The sequence below is a fragment of the Miscanthus floridulus genome, chromosome 18 (genome assembly GCF_019320115.1).
Source record: "Miscanthus floridulus cultivar M001 chromosome 18, ASM1932011v1, whole genome shotgun sequence".
NCBI classification, from domain to species: Eukaryota; Viridiplantae; Streptophyta; class Magnoliopsida; order Poales; family Poaceae; genus Miscanthus; species Miscanthus floridulus.
The window spans coordinates 67497200-67509569 of record NC_089597.1 but is presented as its reverse complement, the minus strand read 5'-3'; the positions used below and the strand labels follow the sequence as shown (position 1 = coordinate 67509569).

General features: G+C 40.5%; 1 protein-coding gene across 1 annotated transcript; it reads right to left on the bottom strand.

Annotated features, from left to right (window-relative positions):
- Positions 1-2832: 2832 nt before the first annotated feature.
- Positions 2833-11431, bottom strand: LOC136520453 (protein SAWADEE HOMEODOMAIN HOMOLOG 2-like). The gene is made up of 7 exons (XM_066513990.1): positions 11240-11431; positions 10954-11131; positions 10242-10305; positions 9555-9606; positions 6612-6755; positions 3445-3567; positions 2833-2925 (listed from the first exon to the last, which is right to left on the bottom strand). Exons 1-7 carry the CDS (start codon positions 11429-11431, stop codon positions 2833-2835), a joined length of 846 nt encoding a protein of 281 aa, XP_066370087.1.
- Between the last annotated feature and the right edge of the window lie 939 nt (positions 11432-12370).

The window sequence follows — 12370 nt, the reverse complement described above, 5'->3', positions numbered from 1 at the left end:
GGGTTTTCGACCAATTGAAGCATTTTCTTGACATTTGCTCAACACAAACCCTTCATGACTTTTGTTATAGAGTTCAACTAGAGTCATTAGGGCAAGGTAAAAAGTTTTGGTCGACATCTCGTATTCCCATTCACCTGATGAAGCAATTCAAGAAAGATTATAACTTATCATTTTATGTGACTTCTTGATTCCAAACTTCATGCAACTTTTCCACTGGTTAAGATGGATGCATGTTGATGTAATGTACATGAAACAAACATGTTTAACATTACTCATGCCAAACCTTAACTAGGGTCCACATGTAAGCAAAGGTGTGTTGTCCAAGTTCAAGTTGGGACTCAATTTCATAGATTGGATCTCAATACCTTCATCATCACTTCAAAATTATGAACTAGAGATCATGATCATTACTTGACATAGTTTACTTAAGTCCAAATCAACTTCTTAACTCGTGACTAACACCCGAGGGTGTTACACGGCCTACGACGCCAACCAAGGCCCAGGCACAAGAAGACACGCCCCATGCCATCGAGGCTTGGGGGCTCCTCGACGCAGCACCTCGGGCGCGGCCTAGCTAGCCGCTCCCCCGGTAGGGTCACGCACAGGGCATGATACAAGAAAACAAGTTCCCCCTCGGCCTCTAGGGGCTCCAAGGCTCTCGGGCCCGCACATCAGCCCCTTGAGCCGACCTCCTTCGCTAGCAAGAAGACTCTAGAAGGTCCACCTCAGGGAGGCCAGTCCAAGCCGACATAGCCTGACACGCAGAGTGTCAGAACAGAGCAGCCGGACGACTGCCCAGGGCTTCTTTGGCTCCACGACATCGCCACGGTCCACAGAGCACCGCTGCAAGACCCTCCTAGACTCTGGCACATGTAGACCATAGGCTTAACCCGCTAAACCGCCATATACCCGACCTATCTTGATATATAAGGGGTAAGGACTGGATCCTAGAGGGGGAGGATGATCCTAGATAGATCATTCCATTCCTCATCCATCCGTTCCTTCTCAGCATCGAGAGCAGAGCAACCCAGAGAGAGGGGCACCGAGAGCTCCTCCACTGCACCCGCCATCTTCCACCTCTCCAACGAGGGGAAGACTCCATCTACTGCGAGGCAACCTTAGGATTAGCACCAAGCTAACCCCGTATCAAATATCTTTCTTCCTCCTATACACTCTATTGTAAGCCTCCGATTTTGGGTGCTCTTGAGTATAAGGATCATCAGCTGCTGGACGTAGGGCATCGATCGGCCCGAACCAGGATAAACCGTTGTGTCCTCTCTATGATTCTTGTGTTCTTGAATCCACCCGAGCCACCGGAGACACGTACTCTGCCACCAACTCGAACAACAATTCTTGCCACGGTTCTGACCCCGCGACAGGTACATTCTAAACTTATCTCTAGCACATTTAGTTGTATGTGTTGCAGATCTATGGATAGGATTTGCTATTACCTTGTTCGGTAGCATATTTGCATATGCAATGAATGTATTGCTCATGATCATTTATGTCATGTAAGTACTATCTTGTTTCTGGATTAATGCTGTAAAATGACTAAAAATTCAACATTTAATACTTCTATTTTAATGCTTGAAGTATATTTACGACCCATTGTGCATAGTGACTTTATAATGGTAAAATAGCGATCACAATAATGTAAAATTGGGTGGTAAATATATATTTAAAAAATTGCGAGAGAATGAAAAATCCAAACATGGTTAGAAACTTAGAAAATTTAGAAGTATTTTCAAGAGAGGTTCATTTAGTCAAGCCATCCTCTAGGAATTCATTTGCAGAGTCAGTTGTGTTAAGCTAACCAACCTGCAAAATTATTTCCATTTGTGGTTGACTTATGCCAACCACTCCTAAAAATACATTTACAGGGCGGCTGTAAGCTTGCCTCTAACCGGTGTTGCTACAACATGTAGCTCATGTACATGTCGTGTAAAGATTACTCGACGCCTTTCCAGTTTAGGCCCTATACATTCCATTACATGGCCAGCTTATGTAAACAATCAAACAAAGTATTACACATCCTAAACGAATTACACGATCGACTAAGGAAAAATAGTTTTACTTCAATTTCAGACCATGTAATGGGACACTATACTCACCACATTTGATTTGATCATCACATTCATGGCTGGATGTTGGTTGGTGGTGGTGGTTGTGTTACCATGCTTTATATTGTTAACTATTTATTTGCCTTGTGAACTCATTTGCGGTGCATCGTTTTATCTTATTAAAACTACAATGTAAAAACTATGGTTGGTGTTTCTCATTTATGATGTCCAGTGCATTGATGTCCTCACTCTTATGAGATATGTGGGATTTTCACTTGCAAAAAAGTACAAACATCTAGTTTTTTATTGCATTGTTCGAGTATAACCCTTGTACACATCGTCACTTGCCAAGTAAACAGCCTTATTCACTACACGAGGAGGGACTGAAGGACTACCATGTAGCATTTATGGCACTAATACTAATAAATACTAGACATTTACAATCGATGACGTAGTAGAAGTTTTGAAACCACCTCTCATAACTATTTTTGACAGCCCCTAAAAATTGTTTCCATAGTAGTGATACAATTTGTACCCCTACAGAAGGCCATTTCTCTTGTAGTGTGACTCTGATCAACTTCACAAACACAAGTATTTCCGCCTTGACCTGAAGTCTTACGTCTTTACATAATTAATAATAGTTTCCATTCTGTAGGAATACTCATGAGCCACTAAGATACATTGTAATAAATAAAACATACATTGTTCTAAAAAGGTACTATATTAAACATGTCATCAAATTGATGCTACATTTTTTTCTTGAGCTACTAAGCTATTTCTTTCCTTTTAGTCGCTCATACGAAGTTTGAGGTTTGTAGTCATCTCCTACATATCGACGGCATAACTTCCTCAGTGTAACAATATCCTACAAAATTAAATGAAAATCTAGTATCAAGCAAAGAACAATATAAAAGCTTAAGGTTGAAATCTAGCTTACGATTCACTAAATGTAAAAAGTGCATACTTTATGAAATTAACAATACAATATATTAAATTGTAGTTCACTTAAAGCATTAAGATTCAATGTAGTTAACCTAATTCGCATGTACTTGTTGAGATTAATGAGCAAAATATTTTTTTTTCAAGTTGAAGAATCTAAATTCATACTGCCAAATGAAACAGCTGTACAACTTAAGGACATATAGTGCAATTTACTCAAGCATATGGGTTGTTCCTCAATGGGTCAATAGTTATAGGGCATCTAAATTTAAAAATAAATAAAAAAAGGAGCAACAATATGCAGAGTCTGTCCATTGAAAAAACTGATATAAAGCATGTCAGCAACTGCATCTACTACAATTATCAATTTTCAACGCATAGACATATAAATTAGTACAATAACTGAATTGTAGTTAGTGAATGGACAATCTTAGAAGTAAAGTACCTCAGAATTATCATGCACATAAAGAACAAGGATTTTACAATCACATTCTTCTCCTGAATGATGCGTTTTCCTTTCAATAGCATGCACTTCAGCATCAAAATAGAGACCACTGTGTTCACTTACCTGAACAGTGTAGAACAGAAGTATATATTCATGAGAGACAACACTACCAAGGTAAGCGATAGAATTACGGAACAAGAAAATATGAAGACAAATAAATTACTTCTATGTTGTTGATTCTTTCACAATGTTACACAAACATAAGCAAACATAAAGAAAAGTCCCTTATTCAAGCCTCTTATGATGGACTGTAATTTTCTAAAAGTTCCTTTTTTCGATATAGTTGTGACTTATGTGTATATTCAATACTCTAGTTTATTTCTTTCATAAGTTTGTATGTTCATTTTAGAAACTGTTTAGAGCTTGCTGACATTAAAATTAAAGGAAGTCCATGAAAATAAATTATTATCCTTTTACAGAACTCAATTCTATAATACCGGTACTGTATGAAGAAAGAAACCCAACCCTCAATAACAAGTATTAAGAAATATTATCTCAACTCATATCTAGTCTCACTCTAGCTTATCATTTTCCCATAGTATCTCATTTATTCACTCTTCTATTACTCCAATGGCACCCCCACCCCATGATATATCTTCCATGACCAACCTTTAATCTATGGTTATTTTTTAACAAATCTATAGAAAAATGCGAACAACTACAACTACAGTGCTAAACTAGTTTCATTAAAACCACCATGAAATATGTCTTATTAGTGCATCTATTATCTAGTGTTGTATTTTTAATATATTTTCTATAATCTCAAATAAAAGGTAATTAGATAAGTTTTATTTAGCATAAAGTACAAAACTTAAACCTATTAACTTTTTTAAATGGTGGGAGTATAGTCTAAGACATTATAGTGTATAAAATAATCCACTAACTTTGAAAACTATTTTTGATATAGGCATACCAAGTATACACTATTGATGGAAGGGCTCGTAAGTTCTTGTTTTAACAACCTTTACACGAAGGACCCTAATGTTGAACCCCAAGTGATAACGTCATTGTTTGAGTGCGGTATTAGCGAGGAGATGAATATGTCTCTCTGTAAGCCTTTTGCAGAGAAGGATGTAGCTGACGTGCTGCAGTTTCAGATTGGTCCGCTAAAGGCCCCGAGCCCGGATGGCTTCCCTGTCCACTTCTTCCATAGAGAATGGGGGACACTCCGGGAAGATGTAAGTAAGTACATGCCTTTTTTTTGTTGATGGGCACATGCCGAAGGGTGTGAATGATACCGCTATAGAGCTCATACCGAAAGTAATTAAAGTTCTCGGAGAAGAAGGTAAAGAATTATAGGCCGATAAGCCTTTGCATTGTCGTTTATAAGGTTGTTACTAAATGCATGGTAAATCATTTGCGGCCTTTACTTCATAATTCAATTTCTGAGAACCAAAGCGCTTTTATTCCCAACTGTCTAATTACTGACAATGCGTTGATTGCTTTTGAGTGTATTCATGCTATATAGGATGATAATTCAAATAGGAGTAACTTCTTCTCTGTGTACAATCTAGATATGGCCAAGGCATATGATCGGGTGGACTGGAGCTATTTGGAAAAATGTTCTTGTGAAGCTGGGCTTTCATCGAAAATGGGTACAGTTGGTCAAAAATGTTCTTGTGAAGCTGGGCTTTCATCGAAAATGGGTACAGTTGGTCATGGCGTGTGTTACCACTATATGCTCTGCGGTGTGCTTCAATGGTGTCATGCTAGACAGCTTCCAACCTACATGACGGCTACGCTAATAAGGTGATCCTTTGTTGCCTTATTTATTTCTGATTATTGCTGATGGTCTGTACAAAGTCACTACTACAGAAAGGATTTGTAGCAACACCTCCTTTTTTTAGAGGCGGCTCTATAATGAGCCGTCCCTACAAATGGTTCACAAACGAGTTGCCCCCTACAAATCCATTTGTAGAGGTGGCTAGTATTATGAGCTGCCCCTACAAATAACCCTATTTGTAGGGGCGGCCTCTCTGGATTAAAAAAAATCCTAATTTTTTTGCCCAGATTTGAGAAGTTTTCGAAACGGATTTGTAGGGGCGGCTCTATATCTAGCCGCCCGTACAAATGACCATGAGCCGCCCCTACTAATCTTGTATGTTGTAGTGAGCGTTGCAGCAGGAGATATCAGGAGAACTTATACATGGCTTACAAGTGTGCAGAAGGACGCTGGTTGTGTCCCACCTGCTGTTTTCAGATGATAGCTTGATGTTCTTCCACGCTAATGGGACACAAGCGATGGCAGTAAGTGTGGACTTGCCGGGTACTACAAGGGCACCTGTTATGATGGACTGTAATTTTTCTAAAAGTTCCTTTTTTTAATATGGGTGTGACTTATGTGTATATTAGTACTCTAGTTTATTTGTTTCATATGTTTGTATGTTCATCTTAAAAATTGTTTAGAGCTTGCTGACATTAAAATTAAAGGAACTATCCACAAAAATAAATTCTTAGCCTTTTGCGGAACTCAATTCTAGTACAGGTACTATACGAAGAATGAAGCCGCCCTGAATCACAAGTATTAAGAAATATTAACTCAACTCATATCTAGTCTCGCTCTAGCTTATCATTTTCCCACTGTACTCATTTCTTCACTCTTCTATTCCTCCAATGGCACCACACCCCATGATGTCTTCCATAATCAACCTTTAATGTATACTTATTTTTTAACAAATCTATAAAAAAATTGGAACAACTAAAACTGCACCGTTAAACTAGTTTCATTCATTAAAACCACCATGAAATATGTCTTAATAGTGCATCTATTATCTAGTGTTGTATATTTTAATTTATTTTCTAGAATCTCAGATAAAAGTTAATCAGATAAGTGAGTTATCATAAAGTACAAAACTTAAACCTATTAACTTTCTGTAATGGAGGGAACTAGCTAGTATAATCTAAAACATTAGTGTATAAAAGAATAGACTAACTTGAAAACCCTTTTTGATATAGGCATACCAAGTATATACTATTGAGTATTGAATGCGCAATTCTAGGGATAGATAGACCAAACTAACTACCGTCCATCTCAAAAGTTCTTCTTTGAATGTAGATGTTGTATATTAATTAAGGTAGCAGCAAAAGGGAGTTTAATATTACAATACCTTATAACAAAGAACAGGGTCCCAACAATGAACATTTGCACATTCTGTGGCCTTGTATGGCACTGAGCGTTGCCGCAAACATGTACGAGCATTGATCCATTCAGCTTCCTCTGCTCCAAATACAGAAAAATGAACCAATAGTTTCTGATTCATAAGGCAAGCAAAAAATGGCACACGCAGTCAGAACAACATAAAATGACAGTAGAAACTACACAAACAGGGAACATATAAGAAAAATAATTCTGGCATGTCCAGGAAACTATACAAGCATTTTTTAAACATATATAAATTGCGTAGATGTTACAATTGGAAAGCATGTAGGCCAATAAATATATATGTGCAAGTTTATGTATACAAAGTAAGATAGTGTCAGAGTTATCTCCAGTATATAGCGTACTAATTTGAATTATTTTAGATCTACATAATACACATGCTTCTAGAGGGTCCAACCAAGGATCATGGTATTGTTCAATCATCATTGTTGGATGCTTCTTCTTTCTTTAGAACATGCTGGTGCTGCCTTAAGCACGTGTTTCATTAAGAGACATAGAATTACACGACCCAAGTATGAGAGAGCCCTTGTAGCGCAGGCTACAAACCACCAAGACAGTGGTAGACAACTAGAAACAAACCATAACACGAAGAAAAGGCAAGGGGAGGGGGCCTCCAGCCTCAACGCCCAAACAAACAAACTAGGCCTGTAAGAACAAAACACATCGACACAATGGTTGCCTACATAGAAGGCAAGACCATGGTGGCACAAAATGTCCACCATAGATAAGCCAAGATGAGCATTTAGCAGCAATGGCGGCAAAGCATCCGCTAGAGAAGGGTCCAAAGCAACCTCGGCAGCAAAGCATCTGCAAGAGAGAAAGCAATGCGACAACAGCGGCAAAGCATCCATCAGAGAAGGGATCTGCAGCAGCCAAGCATCCGCGGAAAACGGTAGCGGCATGTATCCACCACGAAAGCCAAACGACGGTGGCAAAGCTTCCGCTAGGAAGGATGACCCAAACAAGAATAGCAGGACAAACCATTGTGAAGAAGGATATAAAGCACACATAGGCACAGTACAAATCTCTGACAGCTTGTGCATACAGGGAATGGTGGTGTCCAAAGCAACACCTCCCGGAAGGAATTGACATACAAAGATGCCACCGTGACTTGTCCGAGGAATCGGACTTGGGTTTTCACCTAGAGACCACATGCAACAAAGGAAGATCGATCTTCAACGACGCCTCCGAGGAGCATGACACACGAGCAAGTGCCATCGTCGTCGGCACTGGCTACAAAATGGGAATACTTTCGCCAAGAATCTATCGAAGCACGATGTATGAGCCCCAGCATAGGCGTGACCATGATAGCAGCTGTCACCACCACCACCACCAGTAGCGCGGCCTCTGCTGTCACCACCAGCGTGGCCATCACCGCCGCTGTGGTCACCAGCACAGCCAGCACCGCCCATGCCATGGCCAGCAACACCGCCGCCACCACTACCAAGGCAGCACGATAGCTAATAGCCGGAGCTTGCCGGGAGCCGACAAGCCGTGCCGAGCACCTGCATCCTCCATAGATCCGGGTCCCATGCACATGGATCTAGCCCCTAGAAGCACATATCTGATTGGAGCGAGGACCACTCGACGGGGAACACAACAGAGAGGATGAGTTTAGGAGAGGAGTGGGAGGAAGAAGGGGGGAGAAGGATGTGCGACAACGGCGAGAGCTGGGTAGCTAGGGCGGGCTTGCTTCAGGCGGCGGCTGTCGCCCCTCCCGTCACCCAGGGAGACAACACGGAGAGTTATGTGGAGACATGCATCAAAACAATGCAACCTATATGGTAGGGCAGAGAGGTACGAGGAGAGGTCGCCCAGTGATGCTTCTCTAGCATGTAATGGAAGGTTGTAGTGCAGAGTAAATTTTATGATGATGAGACAGCTGCGCACACCATATGACCAGCCTTAATCTTAGCCATATGCTCAAACATAGGGTGTGTTTGTGTCCGCGTTTCTTGCGGTGGCCACCAAAACAAGTGCATAATCGCGCCAAATGCCCCGCGGCGGTGGCGATTGTTTTCGCCGCACCCGGCAAGCGCACCACAAAAATGAACTGTGGCCGCGTTTCCCATGCCGCGGTGGGATGGCCATGTTTCCCATACCGCACCGTGCGGTCTGTAGACTCCATTCCAAACACGCCCATAGAGGGCTGAGCCTGAGCCACATATTCAGTGATGTTAAGCACCTTGAGTTTCTGCCTTGTATAGCTTCTCTATAATAGTTTTGCAGCCCCTCTCACGGTTGCTCCTTTGTTGCTTTTCTTTGCCTTGCTTTGAGGCCTCTCAGTACAGCACCCCCTCGCTTTTATTTCTTGGCTCACTCTTTGGCGCCAAAGTATTTTTTACATGGTAGGGGGTGGTTAACTATATAGAAGCTGATAAATGTTAACAAGTATTCTGTAATAGGGAAGTCAAAGTAGTGCGGCATGATGGGGCGACTTGTAGAAACTAGCTAGTGTACACCAACTAGCAATGCAATGCAAAGAAACTAATTTTTATGCCAAAAATATATACACTCCTACAGAAACTTATAATAATAAACCACATCTTCAAATCTTCTTTATTTCCTCTGCCTAGCTGCCTGAGATTTGTTGGAATGTCTCATAATGTCATTATACCTTAATATCTCCTGCCTCAAAAAATTTTAATATACTGAGACCACCTAGCTAGGAGTCCATAATATTGACCTATCTGAGTGTAACAAACACGAGTGCCAAAGCAACCTATATCACAGACTAACTTACTGCGTTTAGCCTCAGGGTTTCCTCCCTGTACATACAAATGATAATGGAATCATATGTATGTTGCTATGACTAACAGATGCTTATTGCACAAATAAATAACGGCTGCCTTTACTTTTTATCAACATCATCAAAATTTGATTTTCTTACCAAATCACCTGATTCGCAAAACCTTTGAGCCACGAAGTCTTGGACATCGAACCTGCAATATATAGTGATACACATATGAAGAATAAAACTTTAAAAATGCTGCATAGAAAACTTTTTATATATATACAAACGGCCGGTTTCAATGACGAAGGGTAGAAAGCACTTTGTACAAATGATCAAGTTTCAGGCAGCACTTCATAGGGTTATCCAATCCCTTTTCTGACATGCATTTAACATCTTTTGCTTATGATATAATTTCCTCCAGACCGTTGGAAAAATCCGTTAGACCTAGACACACTATCATTTGGAATATAAGCTGTGTCAGCTAGATTATTTTATTTGACTCATATATCAAAACAGGGACCCGCGGATACAATGATAAGCTAATAGGGATAATTTGTCTTGATTGGCACATAAATACATTAAAACACTATATCGATTAACACTTTGTTACTTTTATTAATAAGTGCATAAGAGAATATACATGGTAAGATATAAAGGGCTTAAAAAGTTTATGTATGAGTAGTCCGTCCAGAAATTAGATGCACAGGAAGGAAGACGTGTATATATAACCACATCCCCTGTCACCACGTCCCCCGTCACTTTTTGAAAATTGAAAACCTTGTAATATGTGGCAATCAATCAAAAAGCAAAATATAAGAAGGCCAGGTGCAAGAGTCTCCATACCAAGCGCCATCTCTAGCTGACTTAGCTTCATACTTGGTGTGACCATCGATGATATAATTATTCCCTGATTTTCAAATAATGCTAATAACAATGAGCAGATGGAAGATGCATGACATACAATTGTCATGGATTTGTGATGCATATCAGTTGCAAGAATAAAATCATAACATATAGCAATATCCTAATACTGCCCTGGAGATAATTGTCATGTTTTTGTGATGCATATCGATGTGTAGCAAGAATAAAAACAGAACGTAGCATTATATATCCTAATAATAGAAAAGAAGTGCCGGGAAGTTATGAGGAGGCATGTAAACATGGGCAACAAACAAGTTCATAGATCCTAAAAGGATGCAATACATTCATTTAGCAAGTAAGGGAACAACGACGATGAAGTATGATGGAACTAAAAGGCTGCACGCAGAGTTACAGTTTATTATTAGCTTTTTTAGCATGAAATGGAAACAAACCTTCTACGTCAGATGAAATAATACAGCATTTAGGCGCTCACTATCAATTCCATGGCTCTGAGTTACATACAGATCAAGATAAGGAGCATAATACTTATATGCTCATAAATCATAACTCAGTTCACAGATTTGATCACTCGCTCACTGTGTTGTTCCATTATTATTGTCTTCCTAAAAACCAGCGACTAGCACATCCACGCAAAGAAGCATCAGTGATCATAGTCACAGGTAACATCTATCACCTGAGGAAGACGAAGATCCTGCGTGCGTAGTGACCGTTGGCTTCAACTTGCTGAGGGAGGAGCCTCGAGCTTGCTGATGGTTGGCCCAAAACTCCCTTGTGCTCACCACCGGAGGATGTGCTTTCCTGGCTACCTTGGGGCAATGCTTGTTACGATTGTTATGAAACCAGTTGAGCACCTGCATCAGTTCCCCCCAGCCCAGATCCCCAGATCCCGAATGAAAAAGGTTCATGGGAGGAGGAATTTGAAATATCTGGAACATCGATGCACAGAGCTAGCCATGTACCTGCTTTGGCTTGACGGGAGTCATGCCAGCAAGGCCCCGGAAGTAGCTAAATTTCACAGCGAGCTCATCCATGAGGATGTGATCCAGCCTGCGATTGGTGACCGGGAACAGGCGCTCCTCCATCTCTTTCACTTCGGCCGGCAGGAATCGGAAGGGTCCCTTCATCCCGGTGCTGCTTGATTGCCAATCCATCCTTCTCCGATCTAACTGCTAAGACGACTGCTAGTGAGCCTTCAAGCGGTGGTAGATTGAAGGTTGTTCAAGTAAACGATGGATGGATTACCGGAGATTGGAGATCGGAAAGGAAGGGGAAAGAGAGAAGGGTCGAGGGACGTTACTAGTGCGAGCCCGCTGCGTGCTCTACGTGCTGTGTGCACTGCTGCCAGTTGCCGTCCTCTATATCTAGCCAACGTGTTTCTCTCTCATCTGACGTGTTAGCCAGGCCACGCCACAAGGACAGTGTCAGATGGGGTCCACTTCTGTTAAAAAAATGTTGGTTTGCTAAAGGCTAGCGCTTAAATGAGTATCGCAAATGATTTTTTGGATTAATTGCAGAGGTAATGAAGAAAGAAAAGCAACTCATCTAAAATAAGCCATATTAATGACCATATGATTCATAATTCCATTTATCCTGAAGGTGGTGTTTAAATTCAGAGAGTACAGTTTAGGGATGTCACATTGAGTGTCACATGTGGGTGTTGCATGGGGTATTCGGATACTAATAAAAAAACAAATTACAGAATCCGTCAGTAATCCGCGAGACGAATTTATTAAACCTAATTAATCTATCATTAATACATGTTTACTGTAGAACCACATTGTCAAATCATGTACTAATTAGGCTTAAAAAATTCATCTCGCAAATTAGTCGCAATCTGTGCAATTAGTTATTTTTTAATCTATATTTAATACTCCATGCATGTGTCCAAACATCTGATGTGACAGGGAGTAAACTTTAGTAGGAGGAACTAAATAAGACCTAAGTATAAAGCTTTTCTAAAACTCATGAAAAATGTATAAGCATTTCTAGGAATAACAGTACTATGCAGCCAGAGAAAAATCTGTCATGCCCATCATTAAACGGCATTGTGTAAATTCTCAGTTCTTACATTTTGAGAGAAGTTCCAGAGG